At 46.5% G+C, this 18,020-nt stretch overlaps 1 protein-coding gene across 1 annotated transcript; it reads right to left on the bottom strand.

Annotated features, from left to right (window-relative positions):
• Window positions 1-14: 14 nt before the first annotated feature.
• LOC143157709 (cytochrome P450 2K4-like) lies at window positions 15-9,797 on the bottom strand. Its single transcript, XM_076332613.1, has 9 exons — window positions 9,429-9,797; window positions 7,990-8,152; window positions 6,475-6,624; window positions 5,227-5,387; window positions 4,399-4,572; window positions 3,187-3,328; window positions 2,831-3,015; window positions 2,460-2,601; window positions 15-2,049 (listed from the first exon to the last, which is right to left on the bottom strand). The coding sequence occupies exons 1-9, from the start codon at window positions 9,612-9,614 to the stop codon at window positions 1,862-1,864; spliced, it is 1,491 nt and encodes a 496-aa protein (XP_076188728.1). The 5' UTR covers window positions 9,615-9,797; the 3' UTR covers window positions 15-1,861.
• Between the last annotated feature and the right edge of the window lie 8,223 nt (window positions 9,798-18,020).

Raw genomic sequence — 18,020 nt, 5'->3', positions numbered from 1 at the left:
TTGATTTGAAATGGAGAAGGACTTTTTATTTTTCTGTGTTTTTACCTTTATCATTAATATGCACATTATTCTGTAGTAAACTAAATTAATTTTAACTTCCAGGCAGCATATAACCACATGGCATTACCTGAGAGCCCTCTACGCATCTGCACTGCAGTCCTGCATCAGGTGAACATCTTACGTTTCCTTGTCTCAGGTTGAGCCGTTCAGTTATATTTCTGCGTGCATGTGTTGTGTGTGCATTTAGGGCACTGGTGCAAGGTTAAATTGTGTAATGGACCATTTTCACTAGGCAGTTTGGATGTAGCTGTGCTGGAGGTGTGGAAGGTGAAAGCTCTTGGGTTTTTGTGTGTGTATGTATAGATCAGCACAGTACCTTTTGAGGTCTGGCCCAGAGACTGGCCCCGGCCTTTTTCATCGAGGATGTGGTGGGTTGACCCTGGCTGGACGCCAGGTGCCCACCAAAGCTGCTCTGTCACTCCCCTCCTGAGATGGACAGGGGAGAGAAAATATAATGAAAGGCTCGTGGGTCGAGGTAAGGACAGGGAGAGATCACTCACCAATTACCATCACGGGCAAAACAGACTCAACTTGGGGAAATTAGTTTAATTTATTACCAATCAAATCAGAGTAGGATAATGAGAAAATAAAAACTAAATCTTAAAACACCTTTCCCCCACCACTCCCTTCTTCCCAGCTTAACTTTACTCCTGAATTCTTGACCTCCTCCCGTCCCAGCGGCTCAGGGCTACAGGGAATGGGGGTTGCGGTCAGTTCGTCACACGTTGTTTCTGCCACTCCTTCCTCCTCAGGGGGAGGACTCCTCACACTCTTCCCCTGCTCCAGCATGGGGTCCCCCCACAGGAAACAGTCCTCCATGAACTTCTCCAATGTCAGTCCTTCCCATGGGCTGCAGTGCTTCATGAACTTCTCCAGCGTGGGTCCCTTCCATGGGGTGCAGTCCTTCAGGAACAGACTGCTCCAGCGTGGGTCCCCCATGGGCTCACAAGTCCTGCCAGAAAACCTGCTCCAGCTTGGGCTTCTCTCTCTCCATGGGGCCACAGGTCCTGCCAGGAGCCTACTCCAATGCGGGCGTCCCACAGGGTCACAGCCTCCTTTGGGCGCATCCACCTGCTCTGGCGTAGGGTCCTCCACAGGCTGCAGGTGGGTATCTGCTCCACTGTGGACCTCCATGGGCTGAAGAGGGACAGCCTGCCTCACCATGGTCTTCACCACAAGCTGCAGGGGAATTGCTGCTCCAGCACCTGGAGCACCTCCTCTCCCTCCTTCTTCCCTGACCTTGGTGTCTGCAGAGTTGTTCCTCTCCCATATTCTCACTCCTCTCTCCGGCTGCATTTGCTGTTGTGCAGCTGTTTTTTCGTCCTTCTTAAATATGTTATCCCAGAGGCGCTACCACTGTCACTGATGGGCTCGGCCTCGGCCAGCGGTGGGTCCGTTTTGGAGCCGGCTGGCATTGGCTCTATCAGACATAGGGGAAGCTTCTAGCAGCTTCTCACAGAAACCACCCCTGTAGCCCCCCGCTACCAAAACCTTGACACGCAAACCCAATACAGAGGGGAACATGCAGAGGTGTAAGGAAGGACAGAATGAAATGGACTTTGCTATCGCCCTCGTGGGATTCATCTTCACAATGACCATCACCTTCCCTTTCAAGGAGTGGTTGGAAGTCAGGACTGCCGCCTGCTGTAATGGTGGGAGAGACACCTCCGGCTATGAGCCAAGGTGCGCTTGGGCTAAAAATGCCCTACTGGATTCAGAAGTACCAAACTTCTCATGTGGGACTAGAGACATAGGTATTTCATCTGGGTGTTTCAGGAAAAGCAGATGACTAAGAAAAGCCCTAGGAACGTGGCACTGCGCAGACCTCATGAGTCACTGGCGTGATGGTGATCCTGGTGGAGGGAGAGAGGTCCAGGTCTGAGATGGAAACTCCAGGAGGAGGGTGGAAGGTGAACCTCTGCAGGAGGCTGGTGAAGAAGAGGAAGAGCTCCATTTTGGCAAGAGTCTCTCCAGCACAGGTCCTCCGCCCTGGAACAAAATGCAGAACAGCCATAAGAAAGTCAGTGGGACCTGCGTCTTGAGCTGTTGTCAGAGGAGAGGAAGAGAGAGGAGAAGAGAGGGGGGGACTGGAGAGGAGAGAGGAGAGGAGAGGAGAGGAGAGGAGAGGAGAGGAGAGGAGAGGAGAGGAGAGGAGAGGAGAGGAGAGGAGAGGAGAGGAGAGGAGAGGAGAGGAGAGGAGAGGAGAGGAGAGGAGAGGAGAGGAGAGGAGAGGAGAGGAGAGGAGAGGAGAGGAGAGGAGAGGAGAGGAGAGGAGAGGAGAGGAGAGGAGAGGAGAGGAGAGGAGACTTCTGGGAAGAGTCTGAGAGGCCAGCTGCAATGGGAAAGTAGTCTTAGATGTCCAGTTCCCCTCAGAGCCCTAAAAACAAAATGAAAGATACCTGCTGAAAAAGGCATGAAAGCGTCTTTCTTTACAAACTTCCCCTCAGAGTCCAGGAAATGCTCAGGGTAGAAGACGTCTGGTTTCTCCCACTGGGATTTGTCTTGCAGGACAGAGGCCAGTAAGGGGACAATGTAGGTTCCCTGCAAGCCAAGGCAGAGCAGTTATTGCACCGAGGATGGTGTTGCTGTCACCATCAGAGCAATGGCGAGTGTTGGAGCTCAAAACACCCACTTTAATAGGGGAGCTCCTGCCAAAGTAGCTTTGAGAACCCCAGTGTGAGCAAGCATCCTTGGACGCAAGCAGGACTTGAAAGGGAGATGTGTTGCACTGGGGATGGAGGGAAGAAAAGTAGTGCAGAAGTTGTCTCACCTTGGGAATGAAATAGCCTTTGAGGGTCACGTCTGCAGTAGTCTCATGCGGCAAGTTCAATGGCAGGATATTAGCAAACCTTTGAATTTCATGTACAACAGCATCCGTATATGGCATTTGAATTCGATGCTCGATTCGTGGGGGGTTTGACCCTATCACTCGCTCTATCTCTTCTTGGACCTTTTCTGTGAAAGGAATAGGGATCATACATAGACAGATCACTTGAATGTCTCTTTCTTCTGCTAGGAATAGGGGGATGTGGAGAATTCACTTTTTGTTCAGCCCTGCTCAATGTGAAGTCACATTTGAGGTGACCTGATGAGAAAGAAGCCACTGATTGCCTAGTTTCCACTTACTCTGAATTTCAGGATATTTCATCATGAGCAGAAGGCCCCAGCGCAAAGTGATGGATGTGGTCTCCACGCCAGCTACAAACAGATTTCTCACAACCCCAGTTAAGTTTTCATTATGGAAATATCCATTAGCCTTTCCATTCTCCTGGAGATATGAAACAATAATAGTATCAGTCAATTAAAGATTCAAGAAGGCACTTTTTCATTGGAGAACAGGGAAAAACTTTCATACGCATCCCTCAGGGAGGGGTTAAGTGTAAAGGATAGGAAGGTTTTGAGGGGATGCCTTGAGAAACCTGTTCTAAGCTGAGTCTTGAGATAGAGTGTTTGGATTGCTCATGCTGCCCACAAGAACACACACTCAAGTCAACAAGGGTCTTCAGCTTGGAAAATGTCAGTGATGACAAGAATATTTTGGAAAAGAGCGACCAGTCACTGGGGCCACCCATGTCATTCAATTATTTGCTTCAGAGTTTTTCTGCCCATGGGTCCTGGAGCAGAGCATCTTGCAGGATGAGATTTGTTGGGAAGAGGAACAAATTTGCTGTCAGAGCTGGGTTTTGTCATGAACTCAAGAGGTACTGGGGACTTGGCCCATGATGATATTGCCTTTACCTGCCACTAGCATCAAAAGAGAGCCTAGAAGGGTGGTTCATGTTCCCCTGTAATCCAGCAGTGAACTCATGCTTTTGCTATAGCAGACTTGGGCTGAAACCTGACGAGGCCGTACCACATAGAGGTGAGGCCTGGGTACAAACACTGACACATTTTTACAAGAACTGTAAAACTAGAGTTTTGTTGAAGCAGGTAAATGAAATCTTGTGTGAGCTGGCAACTGAAACTGAGAAATATGTACTGAAGAGTCCTGGGCCTAGAGCTTTCCCTGGGTACATCTCTATGAAGGGGGATGTGATTTTTAAAAAAGAATCAGAAATGCTATGGTACAGAAAGGGATTTTAAACTAACAGCTTCCCATACTTTGCTTGCTGAAATAGTGTTTTGTATTTTCCTGATGAATTACTGGGGACACATAAAAGATGCTTGTCTGTGATCAATTTATCTCCTAGCTGAAATGACTGCAGAGTCTTTTAGTCTGACCACAGTTTTTGGTAGGACTTTTGCACATGCTAGACCTCTGCTGAAGAACATTTGTTTATCTACCAAGCTTTGAAAGGAAAGTGAGGAGACCTGAAGAAGCTGCTAGGACTCAATTACCTCTTGTTGTCTCATGAGGAAAGTGTCAATGAAGCTCCTCTGGTCGTTTCTGTCCAGGGCTTTGAGATGTTCTGTGAAAGTCACTTTGATAAAAGCATTGATTTCTTTTACATTCTGAATAAAAATTTTGTGGTCCTTCAGGAGGAATCCAAGGACTGGGAACATGTTGTACATCTGCAAGATGCAGAGATGGTGAGGAAGAAGAAACAGCTGCTAAGCAGATGTACCATAGTTCAACAAGAAGAAGCCCTTACAGAAAATGGTGTACAGCCTTATACTCAAGATGCAATATGTTCCTTTGTCCTCCTTTTTCCCTGGCCAACTGTGTGAAATGGTTAAAATTTATTCCCTCTTACACTGCATATTAATCACACTAGTTGATGATGGCCTAGAAATCCCATGTTTGTGCATATGTCCTTGACAGAATTTCCTACCTCTCCACTCCTAGAGAATTCATCCCTCCCTCTCCACACTGGTTGGAATTGGGAGTGTCAAGTTTAAGAGGCAGTTATAGGCATTCCCACACCGATTTTGACCTTGTTGTTTGTAATGGGAGATGGGGAATAATGATCAACTTCTATTGCTAGGGGACACAATCCTTGTATCATATTACATGTTGTTCAATTCTTCATGAAAGGAGGAACTTATAATTTCCCAGGCTATGCTGCTAAGAGAAATCCATAAATAAGGTCCGCTTTCTGCCATTTCAAGGTGCATTTGTCATGTATAGATAAATGTGTTGCAATGATCAGCGTTGGAGAGGTGTACCTCTGTATACCACTGTATAATCATGCTTTTGAATAGCAATATTCAAACAGTATGAATTACCAAAACCGACGGAGTTCCAAAAATCCTGACATTTTCGTTCACCAATGACAGGAGCCTTTTGAATGTGGGGTCTTCATAGTCATATCGCTTTCCAAGCAATATGGACACGATGACATTACCAATAGCAGCATTCATCATCATAGTCATCTCAAGGGGCTTCCCTAGCATGGGAAAAGGTGGTGCAAACAACAAAGTCAGTAGTTATTCTAATTAATTAAAGTAACATGCAAAGTCTCAGTGAAGTCTGGGACACGATAGGCACAGAGATGGCAGGAGGAAAGGCTCCCCCATCTCAGGGTTCTCATGTCCCTAACGGCATTTTGACAGACCAGAGACTGAATGCAAGTCTTCTGTGCTCCCCTGCATTTTCTCCAAGACTATTGCGGTCCTGGGTCTTTGTGGTCTTTCCCCAGGCTGCTCTGTTTGGGCATACATGATCTTAAAGTTTCCTGGTATAAGGGAAACTCAGCATTGCCACTTCCCCCATCGGTGCCATCCTGGGCTGTCCCGTATCACCACTATTCTTTGAGAGTTGGACTGTGTCCCTTTAGGCCCTCTAGGTCCAATCTCCTAACTCAGTAGCTGTTGTTCACTCAATCTTTCCTGCAGGGGGTCTCACTTCTACAGCTTCTAGATCCCACAGGTGCATCCCCTTTGCAGCTGGATACAGCTTTCAGGGGTTCAAGGTGAGTACTTGAAGCCTGAACTAGAATGGTGATGTAGAAATCTGTTTTTATCCCAAGTCTGCTTGGTCGAAAGAGCTACCTACTGAAGTCCTGCTGTTGGTAACTGAGCCTAGTGAGAAATAATCTTGGGTGATGCTGGTGAAATGTGTAACTGGATGTTCTGCCTCCTGTTGGAAGGGGTTTCACAGACATGTGACTTTAGGGACAATCAATTTTTTAGTATAGGTATTCAAGTCTTTGCGATAGCCTTCTACTCTCCCAGTGCCACTAAATCAATCAAAGGCGCTGCACATGGAGGAACAAATTACTCTTCTCAGACGTGCTGTTTGATGTCTGACTCTATGTTTGACTTCCAGTGCCTCAGTGAATGCTTTTCATTTGCATGTCAGGCAATTGCCAGGTAGAGAGACAGAGACAGACAGCTCATATAAACTCCTCGGAGCATGGATGCTGGAGAAAGGTGGATCTCTGAAAGAGTTCAGAGACTTTTCTTTCTTGACCCTTGGCATTTTTGTAGCAGGCTTGAGGAAAATAAGTGTTATGAAGGTAAGATTCCCCCCACCTTTCTGTGCCTCAATGGTGTCTGCCAGGCATCCATACTCTTCTACAACACGATCCTCTATGGCCTTCTTGCCCATTCCAAAGTCTCGTAAGGTTGTAAGAGTAAATCTTCGCATCACTTTCCAGTTTTCTCCATCAGAAAATATAACTCCTGAAATGGAAAATGAAAACACAGAAATAAAAATTTCATCATGAGAGCAAAGATTCCTCATCTGCCCTGAATCCTGGTAAAGATGAGTGCTGGCAGGAAACCTGTCAAGCTCTCAAGACATGTTGTGTCCCCACATAGAATGAAATAAGACAGGAAAGATATGTCAGGAGAAAGGTCTGAGGGAAGCAGCTGCCGTTCTGAGTTCATGAGGTGTCTGATGTGCCCTGAGACATGAGGGCTTTTGTTCAGCCTTGTTTAGAACAGGGTGTTGGAATTGTGCCTCTGGGACACCACCTGGGATGATGAGTGAGCTCATTAACCTTAGACGTCTCCCTTAGGTGAGATGCATCCTCTCTCAAGAGCGCCTGTGTACTTATGTAGATTATAGAGAGTAAATGAAACCTCAAATATGGGCATCTGTTTGGAAAATCTCCCTACTTGGTGGGGGTGATCCCACCCCCCTACACACTAGAAAAGCTGCAGAGAATTCTCAGTGGCATCTGCAGAGAAGTTTTGGTCAAGCTGGTGCTGCTATTTACTCTCCTTGCACCTATCATGCTCTCTTATTCTTGCTTAGAGTCTTGTTCAAGAAACTGTCCCTAGTGAGGAAAGAAATCATTTGCAGATAGGTCAGTATTTAACAATACATTGGTTACTCAGAGCTGGTCACAAGATACAAATGTGCTCACTCTTGCTTTCCTGTCAGGAGATGACAGTCTCTCATGTCCCTATTTCCATGTATCCCATCAATATTTATGGGAATCAAAAGATCAGGTTCAGGGTCTAACACCTGTGGGGGGGTGAAATCTGCACCAGAAGAACTCAGAGCAAGAGTGAGCTTCCTCTGGGGAAGCAAACTAAAGGCTTGGGTTATTGTTTATTCTCTCTTTAGGAGAGATTTATTCTCAAATATAAATTGAACAGGAAAATTTAAAATAAGCATTCAATAATATCAATCTCACAAGGACTATTTGGAGATAGTGCTGATGATGCAGTAGACGCTTCTCTGCCAGCTTGTATTGGGTTTATGTGGCAAGGTTTTGGTAGCTGGGCAGTTGCAAGGGTGGCCTTTGTGAGAAGACAACAGGAGACGGCCCCATGTCAGCTCCTCACCGTGTCACCTCTAAGGGAAGACTCAGCTGCAGATTCAGACCTCTAAATTATATGTTTATGTGTAAATTAAGAATATTGTCTCTCCTTATCTCCGATGAATATCACCACACATTGTTCAGTTTCCCCCTCATTTCCATTGCCTCACATGCTTTGCAAAACAAAGTGAGACGTTCTGCATTCTCCTCTCCATGGAGGAAGTCTCATTCTTCTTTGCAGAAGGCAGGTGTATGGGGAACAGAACAGCACACTCACCTTTTCCTTTTCCTGCTTCTTCAACAACTCGTATTTTAGGTCTCCCTGCAAATGCATCCGCCTGGTTCACCAGAGCTTCCTTCACTGCGTCATATCCTGCTAGCACCACCATTTTCCTTAGTCCCATCTGAATGCTGAAGACTGGGCCATATGTTTTGGATAGCTAGTCAGATGAAAGGGGACAATAAAAGAAGATGATTTTCAGCAAGCTCAAAATACTTGTTTCTCAGCAGGTTTACTTTCCTGCATGGCATTGGCTTTTCATTCACTGTCCAAAAAGTGGAGAATTTGTCATACAAATGTCGGAGCTCTTGTGAGGAAAAGAATCACAATGGGGTCTGTAATCCTCTGTTAGGTATTTGAGTAACAGACTTTTAGAGGGGCTAAAGGAAAGGCTGAAGAGCAGACAGGCTTGGCCCTGTGTTCCTTTGAAGAGACAAACGGAAAGTGAATTTCTCAGTAAACATGGCAAAACCTGTTCAGTTCCCAGTATACAAATCTGGGGAATTACAAATCAGCTGGAATAATGAGTAACAACTCTTAAATAGTCTGGAGTTATGCCTTTAGGTGCAGCTGGAGTTACTGCCTTTAGTGACAAAGTGGAAGAGCTGCAGCCACAACCAGGCAGGAATAGACTGCATGGCTCACATGGGAATGAAATTGAGGAAAGCAGGTTAAGAATTGCTTCATTTTGAGTTATGAGGTAACTGCATCCACTACACGGATTCTGCAGGTAACTTTTGATTGAGAAGCTGAGAACTCATAGGGGATATGTTGGAAATGTTCCCCAGCCCAGAAGCAGACAGTTTTCAAGGTGGTGGTACATCAGGGCACAGGAACTGTCTGAAACTCTTAGGTTTGCTGTTCATGGCTTTGAGGAGTAGAGCAGTGAGAGGGCCCCAAAAATCATACACTATCTGTCACACACCATCTTCCCTGAAGTCCTGGAGTTTACCGCCACCAGATGTGAAAGAATAAGCAGTGTTTGTTTGTTTCCTGCTTTGCTTTGGGAAACCAGGAAAGTTCCTCCTTCATGGCGAGGATGAAGGGAGAGAACCAAGAAGCTGTTTTCTGTCAGTTCCCTGATGGCTGAATCCACCAAACAGCCTCCAGAAAATTCTGGTCTCCTCCTAAATGTTTCAGCAGCCCCTGGTGGAAGTTCCTGTAGGAACTGTAGGGCCCCTTTCTTCTAGTTACCCTTGTCTGGAGAACCCCAGCGTTTCCTGTGTTCCACAGAAATAGGTCAATTCTCTTGATGTGGCTGGAAGTCAATCCCCCTGCACTGACACAATATCATGTGATAGGAAGAACAGTTGCTGCAGATAATTAATTCTGCTGCATTTGAACCTACCTCTCCAGAGAAAAAATTGTACCCCTTTTGGGGGGGTCAGTGACTGCCTTAGACAGAGAGCTCTAAGAAAAGGAACAACAGAATTTACCTCTAGCATTGTCAGGTAAGGTCTCTTCAGATCCATGATGTGCAGATTTCCAATGATGGGTAAAGGCGTGGGTCCCGGGGGGAAGTTTTCTCTTGCGTGGCTCTTACAGACATGTTGTCTTTTCAGAATCAGCAGGAGAATGAGTATGAACAATAACCCTACAGGAACAAGAGTGACCCAATCCATTGTCTTTCAGCAAAGGCTTAGCTGAGAAGATGAAAATTCAGGCAAAGAGTGCAATCTCCTGTCAGAAGTTAAGAGTTTCAAGCATTAATGGCACTTCTACACATACAGAGATATGAACTTCACCTCTAAGAAATGGTAGAAATGCCCATCTGGGGTATTACCCTTGGAGAATCCCTACTAGGCACTCTCACCACCGTGTGCGCTCACTTTACCCTACGCTGGTTACTGTTTAATGGGTGATGTCTAAATTAGTCCTGTGTGTTGGCAGAGATTTCTGTGGGCATAAGTCCAATTAGAAACGGCAACTTAAACACTGCCTTAAACTTTGAGACTGGGAGGAGGTGGGAGAAGAAGGAAGAGGTTCTACTGGTTGCTCAGGTTTTCCCTTCTCTCTTTATGGAAGATCTTGGGGATGCCAGGTCTTGACAAGAGCAGAAGCTCAGCTGACTAGGGATCTGAGACAGTTGTGAAGATTCCTCTTGAGTAACCTCAATGTGGATTTATGGCCTTGATGCACTGTGGGTCCTATAGTGGAAAGCTGCATTGATCAGAAGTACTCAAGAGAGGAAGAACTCAGTGCCAAGCTCCTCTGAGCTAGCTGAATAATTTGTTGTGGCACACACATCTTTGTTCTAGCAGCAGTTCAAGCAGAGTGAGATGTAGGGTCAGACTGATCTGGCCAAATGGTGAGGTGTGTATTGATCTGATAGCCTCAGCTTCCTTTAAAGTGAATAGAGGGCAAGGGGCACCTTGTCTTCCAAATCCAGAAACTCAAACTGGTCAGATAATCCATGCCTTACATGTTCCTGATTTTCACATAATGGTTGAGGCTGGAAGGGAACTCTGGAGGTCATCTGGTCCAACACTGCTGCTCAAGCAGGGCAACCTAGAGCCAGTTGTACAGTAGGGCCTGTGTCTTCAGCTGTGGCAATTGCCTTTGACATCCAGCTGTAACCATTTCAGGAGGAGAGGTGGAGAGAAGAGCTTGTATGATTATCTCTGAATGGGGAGCCAAAGCTGAGCGGAGAATTGAGAAAAGATGGCCTCTGTTGGTTGAGGAAATAAGGCTGAGGTACAGTCTGACTTGTGTATCTTAGAGTCTAAGAAAGTGAGCAGCAGAGAAGGAGGTGTTAAAAGAAGCCATGGAGAAGAAACCATTCAGGGCTTTCACTGAGACTGACCAGAGAATATGAACCGCAGCCTTCAAAACAGTGTTTGGAAGAGCTTTCTAGTAGAAATGTAGAGAACTAAATTGTACATGACCTTGAAGCAAGAACGTGAAGGCTGTGTGAGGTGAGGTGCCCGGGCTGACCCCCTTGTCCTTGACTCTTTAAAGCATCAGGATCCCTGCAGAGACGTGACCAAAGGCATAGGAAAGGAGTCAGCCCCCCAGGGGATGGGGGTGCAGAGACCTAGAGGAAAAGAGCATGGGCACCTGGCCGGGAGCCTGGAAGAGGAGCTAAAGCAAGCCTGCTCTTGTACCGGCTTGCCCCGAGTCTGCTGCTGCCCCCGGGGTCTCTGAAGGAAAGACCAGGACATTTCACCTACCTAGAAGGCATCCTGGAAAAAGTCCAGGGCCTATGTCCAGCTGTGTGCCAGTTGGCCTGTTTCTACTCCACCTCCCCAAAGGAGGTAAAAAGGCACCGAGAATGTCATTCTTTCCACATATATCTGGGATTTAACTATTAGCAAAGAATGAGTCAGATGCTGACTCTTGAGATGTGAAAGGAAGCAGCAGTTCTGAGTTGTTTCCCAAGAGATGGGCCCAGGGTTAGGTCTGTGCAGAGTTTCAGAACAAGCACAGCGTTCACCTGCCTGTACAAGACTCTCCGGGTTATTGGAAGGACACTGTGGGAACTGGAGGTGTCTCTTGAAATGCAGTGGGAGAAGGAGGCAACCCCTCTCACCCCGTTGCCCTTGCCTGCTCAGTCCCGCTGATTTCCTCCAGTAGGTCTCTGGTTCCTGCAGTGTTGGCAGGTAGTGAGTGAGATGAGCAGGGTGAGATTGTCACAGACATGAGTGACAGGCTGTGAGTGTTTCTTCCCTGCTTGGGAACATTTCCCCTTGGCCTCATTTTGAAGTGGAGATTCAAGATCCTGCTTTGGGCCAATATTTGTGGCTCCTCCAAGGTCTGACAGATAATGTCTCTAGACACACGTCTTGAACCAGATGAGTTGTTTCTAAAGTGTTTGTTAAGTTTATGATAGTCAAACACTTCGCTGCTCTATGGTGTTTTACATGATGCATGAGGAGAACTTGGCCAGGTTCTGTTAGGAACAGGAGAATATTCTTGTGGTGCTCAGTCACCTCAGTGAGCAAGACTCGGTAGAGCAACAGTCATTCTTTTCACTGTCCCAGTTCTCCTCACCTAACATGAACTCAAGAAAAAAAATACCCAAAACATATGCAGACATAGGGGTCATTGGCCAAACTTGCTGGAAAACTGGGGGGTCTGGTCACATTAGCTATGTGTCGTGGTTTAACCTCAGTCAGCAACTGAGCACCACACAGCCGCTCACTCATTCCCCCCCGACCCCGGTGGGATGGGGGAGAGAATTGGAAGACTAGAAGTGAGACAAACTCGTGGGTTGAGATAAAAACAGTTTAATAATTGAAATAAAATAATAACAATAATAATAATAATAATGTAATAATAATAGTACACAAAGCAAGCGATGCACAGTGCAATTGCTCACCACCCGCCGACCGATGCCCAGCCAGTCCCCGAGCAGCGGCCCCCCCGGCCAGCTTTCCCCAGTTTATGTACTGAGCATGACGTCCCATGGTATGGAATGTCCCTTTGGCCAGTTTGGCTGTGCCCCCTCCCAGCTTCTTGTGCACCTCCAGCCTGCTCAGTCGGTAGAGCATGGGAAGCTGAAAAGTCCTTGACTAGTGTAAGCACTGCTCAGCAACAACTAAAACATCGGTGTGTTGTCAACATTGTTCTCACCCTAAATCCAAAACACAGCACTGTACCAGCTACTAGGAAGGAAATTAACTCTACCCCTGCCGAAACCAGGACACTATATCACTCATAATAAAGTAAGCATCTTTGCATCTTTGAAGACAGTGCTGGAGAGAGTTTGATTCTAAAGTGGGAAAGTTGGGTTTGGTTTTTTAAAAAGTTCAATGGATCTCATTAATATCCATACTATTCTGAAGTAAATTAGTTCTTAGTTCCAAGTATAGGATTTCCTCTGGTACTCTTCAATGTGTTTGCACAGTAGGTCTGAATCGGGACAACATCTATCATTTTCTTGCAGTAGGTTGTACTAGTATTTGTGTGCATCTCTGTGCATGTGTCTGTGTTTGGAGGAACGTGTAAAGAACCAAGGTCTGCCTTGGAGGTCGTGGCGAAGAAGGTATCATTGGGTGCATATGTGATCTATGCAGTACCAGAGACTGATCTCTGGCCTGTTTGCTTGATGACAAGACGCATAGGTGTAGGGACACGTATGTGGCAGTGGACTGTTAATATATTTTGTACTGAATGTATGCATTTTTTGTTTCTGAGTGAGAAATACATGTGGGAAAGCTCTAGGAAGGTGGTATAGTGTAGACTTCATAAGGCTGTGGGTGGATAGAAAACCCAATGGAGGGGAAGAGGCCCAGGTCTGGGATAAAAACTCCCAGGGGAGGGTGAAAGGTGAACTTCTGCAGGAGGCTTGTGAAGAAGAGGAAGAGCTCTTTTTTGGCAAGAGCCTCACCACACATACTTTGTTAACAGGTTGATCCCAGTGAGAGAGAAAGAAGACTGTATGTCCCCAAGAAATATCAAACAAATACAATTGATCATCATTCATGCATTTAATCAGCAACAGATTTGAATACAAATGTTAAAATAAATTTTGTAGGCACATGTTCAGTAAATGGCTGTAAGATAAATTTGCCTTTCAGTAATGAAATACAAAGATATTGCTCTGAAAGAGGTAGTACTGAATATCTGTAAGATAGTCTTTGAAGTTATGATCATCCACTGGTGTTTGGAAAAGGGCTGAGCGTCAATAAGCTTGCCCTTTGGTTAGTTTAAATAAGAAATAATTGCTAATAGGAGGAAATAATAATAAGATAACACTTTTTATTTCTTTAAGTCCAACTCCTTTGTTTCATTTCATTAAGATTTAATCTATCTGTATTTAATCTTTTTAAAAAAAAAAAGAAAAAAGAGATACACTGCATTAGAAACATCAAATTTGAAGTTTTCACTTAGAAAACCACCAATCCCAGTGGCTTCTGTCATTTTGACCCTTACAGAGGAAGAGATCTCTTTTCTGATTAGAATCATAGAATCATAGAATCATAGAATCATTGAGGTTGGAAAAGACCTCTAAGATCTTCGAGTCCAACCGTCAACCCAACACCACCATGCCCACTAAACCATGTCCCTAAGCGCCTCATCTACACGTCTTTTAAATACCTCCAGGGATGGGGACTCCACCACTTCCCTGGGCAGCCTGGTCCAATGTTTCACCACTCTTTCAGTAAAGACATTTTTCCTTACATCCAATCTAAACCTCCCCTGGCGCAACTTGAGGCCATTTCCTCTCGTCCTATCGCTGGTTACTTGGGAGAAGAGACCAACACCCACCTCGCTACAACCTCCTTTCAGGTAGTTGTAGAGAGCGATGAGGTCTCCCCTCAGCCTCCTTTTCTCCAGGCTAAACAACCCCAGTTCCCTCAGCCGCTCCTCATCAGACTTGTTCTCCAGACCCCTCACCAGCCTCGTTGCCCTTCTCTGGACACGCTCCAGCACCTCAACGTCCTTCTTGGAGTGAGGGGCCCAAAACTGAACACAGTATTTGAGGTGCGGCCTCACCAGTGCCGAGTACAGGGGCACGATCACTTCCCTACTCCTGCTGGCCACACTATTTCTGATAGAGGCCAGGATGCCATTGGCCTTCTTGGCCGCCTGGGCACACTGCCGGCTCATGTACAGCCGGCTGTCAACCAGCACCCCCAGGTCCTTCTCTGCTGGGCAGCTTTCCAGCCACTCTTCCCCAAGCCTGTAGCACTGCATGGGGTTGTTGTGGCCGAAGTGCAGGACCCGACACTTGGCCTTGTTGAACCTCATACAGTTGGCCTGGGCCCATCCATCCAGCCTGTCCAGGTCCCTCTGCAGAGCCTTCCTACCCTCGAGCAGATCAACACTCCCACCCAACTTGGTGTCGTCTGCAAACTTACTGAGGGGGCACTCAATCCCCTCATCCAGATCATCAATAAAGATATTAAACAAGACCGGCCCTAGTACTGAGCCCTGGGGAACACCGCTTGTGACCGGCCGCCAACTGGATGTAACTCCATTCACCACCACTCTCTGGGCCCGGCCATCCAGCCAGTTTTTGACCCAGTGCAGAGTCCACCTGTCTAAGCCGTGAGCCGCCAGCTTCTCGAGGAGAATGCTGTGGGAGACGGTGTCAAAGGCCTTGCTGAAGTCCAGGTAGACCACATCCACAGCCTTTCCCTCATCCACTAGGCGGGTCACCTGGTCATAGAAGGAGATCAGGCTGGTCAAGCAGGACCTGCCTTTCATGAACCCGTGCTGGCTAGGCCGGATCCCCTGGTTGTCCCACTCATGCCTTGTGAGCGCCCTCAAGATGAGCCGCTCCATAATCTTCCCCGGCACCGAGGTCAGGCTGACAGGCCTGTAGTTCCCCGGATCCTCCTTCCGGCCCTTCTTGTGGATGGGCGTCACATTGGCAAGCCTCCAGTCGTCCGGGACCTCCCCCATTAACCAGGACTGCTGATAAATGATGGAGAGTGGCTTGGCGAGCACCTCCGCCAGCTCCCTCAGCACTCTCGGGTGGATCCCATCCGGCCCCATAGACTTGTGAGCGTCCAGGTGGCATAGCAGGTCATTGACTGCTTCCTCCTGGATTACGGGGGGTTCATCCTGCTCGCCGTCCCCGTCTTCCAGCTCGGGGGGCTGAGTACCCTGAGGATAACTGGTCTGCCTGTTAAAGACTGAGGCATTAGGACTGGATACAGAAAATATCTTTTAAAGGATGGCTGACCTAACCTCCAAAATGCTACTAATTTGAAAAATATGAACTCCTAAGGTTTCTTCTGAGAATGACAGAAATCTAAAAAAGAGCTTTCAGCATCCTGATGGTGGAATCTAATTTCAAGCTGAAAGTTACACACAGTTGCTGCCCTTTAACTCATCTTTTTCAGATATTTTTATGCACAACTTGATGAATGTCGATACTGAATGAGTTTTTACTCACTTAAAAAACCCAAACCTTATTTTTAAAATAAAGCTTAGTTAAGCTTTTTTATGTAGAAACAAGTCAAGGTGAGAACAAAGGTAAGACAGAAAGAGTGTTCAGTGGTTATTGGAGAGGATAAAACATTGGCAGTCTTTCATGAGAAAGAAAAGAAATGCTAGTCATTGTGAACCTCAAGTTTAGAGTAGTTGTACTTTAACTTTGTACTGTACTTTTCAGTCCCATTTTCAAAGTTCATCTTCCACCCTGTGTCTCTTTTAACTCCTTGCTTTTCTTTCCTGCCAGTGTATGGCTGCCTCATTGACGAGCAAAAGGGTCAGCAGCTCTCCACCATAGCAGGATGGAGACCATAGGAGGAAATCAAACACGCATAGATGATCAAAACAAGAGATTTGATTTGTTGTCTTGCTCCGGGCTGCAGTGATCTATCTCAGGACTGCCTGACAGATACCCCAGAGAACCCTCATTGCAGTTTTTTTTGCATGCCTCATTGTCCCTTTTCCTATTTCTTTGCCTTCCCCATCTTTGCCCACTACTAATTAAATTTTGTTTGGTCTCAGATTTGCTACATCTGTACCTGAGGTTGGTATTTCAGCTATGCTTACAAGGGCACTTGCTGGCCTTTCAAGGTTATGCTCCCCAGAAGGTCCCCAATTCTTCCCTACAATTATCTGTGCTATGAGGCCATTTCTCATATAACTCGCTTTTCATTTTTCATGGTGTTATCTGTAATTCTTATCAGAGTGTTATATTGTTTCCTGTCACATTCAGCAATTTTCTCATAAAATGATCTGTAGTGTCTCACATCCTGTTCACTTAGCTTAACTTCACATGAGGGTTTAGTCATCTGGCTGCACCACGTTGTTCAAAAGGTCACTTCTAGTCCTATTTCTTGTTTGATGTTTTTACAACACATACTTTTTACATTTTTCATTTCATTTACATTACATATTTACATTTTTCATTTTCATTGCCCTAATTACAGGCTGGATCGATGGGCCGAGGCCAACTGTATGAGATTCAACAAGGCCAAGTGCTGGGTCCTGCACTTCGGCCACAACAACCCCATGCAGCGCTACAGGCTTGGGGAAGAGTGGCTGGAAAGCTGCCTGGCGGAAAAGGACCTGGGGGTGTTGGTCGACAGCCGGCTGACCATGAGCCGGCAGTGTGCCCAGGCGGCCAAGAAGGCCAATGGCATCCTGGCCTGTATCAGAAATAGTGTGGCCAGCAGGAGCAGGGAAGTGATCGTGCCCCTGTACTCGGCCCTGGTGAGGCCGCACCTCGAACCCTGTGTTCAGTTTTGGGCCCCTCACTCCAAGAAGGACGTTGAGGTGCTGGAGCGTGTCCAGAGAAGGGCAACGAGGCTGGTGAGGGGTCTGGAGAACAAGTCTGATGAGGAGCAGCTGAGGGAACTGGGGTTGTTTAGCCTGGAGAAAAGGAGGCTGAGGGGAGACCTCATCGCTCTCTACAACTCCCTGAAAGGAGGTTGTAGCGAGGTGGGTGTTGGTCTCTTCTCCCAAGTAACCAGCGATAGGACGAGAGGAAATGGCCTCAAGTTGCGGCAGGGGAGGTTTAGATTGGACATGAGGAAAAATTTCTTTACTGAAGGAGTGGTGAAACATTGGACCAGGCTGCCCAGGGAAGTGGTTGAGTCCCCATCCCTGGAGGTATTTAAAAGACGTGTAGATGAGGCACTTAGGGACATGGTTTAGTGGGCATGGTGGTGTTGGGTTGACGGTTGGACTCGATGATCTTAGAGGTCTTTTCCAACCTTAATGATTCTATGATTCTATGATTCTAATGCTTTTTCTGTATTATTTGTTAGTTTTTAAGTATTGTGAACATCAGGATGGACCTATGAAGTGTTTTTCACAGCTGCGTTTTTAATCCCTCTTTCAGTTGTTAAAGTCATATACAACTCACATGGTTTCAGCCATCTAAAATATAGTTTTCCAGGCTAAGCTAGACTTAGAATGATAGAGTCATAGAATGGCTTGGATTGGAAGGGACCTTTGATGGTCATCTAGTCCAACCCCCCTTCCATGGGCAGGGACATCTTCAACTAAGATCAGGTTGCTCAGAGCCCCGTCCAACCTGACCTGGAATGTTTCCAGGGATGGGGCATCCACCACCTCTCTGGGCAACCTGTGCCAGTGTCTCACCACCTCATCGTAAAAAATGT

Source organism: Aptenodytes patagonicus, chromosome 3 (genome assembly GCF_965638725.1).
Source record: "Aptenodytes patagonicus chromosome 3, bAptPat1.pri.cur, whole genome shotgun sequence".
In the NCBI taxonomy this organism is placed as follows: domain Eukaryota; kingdom Metazoa; phylum Chordata; class Aves; order Sphenisciformes; family Spheniscidae; genus Aptenodytes; species Aptenodytes patagonicus.
This window is presented reverse-complemented; position numbering and strand designations above follow the sequence as displayed.

Coding starts and splice junctions, on each gene's coding strand:
- LOC143157709 (XM_076332613.1), bottom strand. CDS start 9,614: ATGGATTGGGTCACTCTTGTTCCTGTAGGGTTATTGTTCATACTCATT. Junction 3,329..4,398: donor TCCTCATGAGACAACAAGAG/GTAATTGAGTCC, acceptor TCATATCTCCAG/GAGAATGGAAAGGCTAATGG. Junction 3,016..3,186: donor GAAATATCCTGAAATTCAGA/GTAAGTGGAAAC, acceptor TTCCTTTCACAG/AAAAGGTCCAAGAAGAGATA.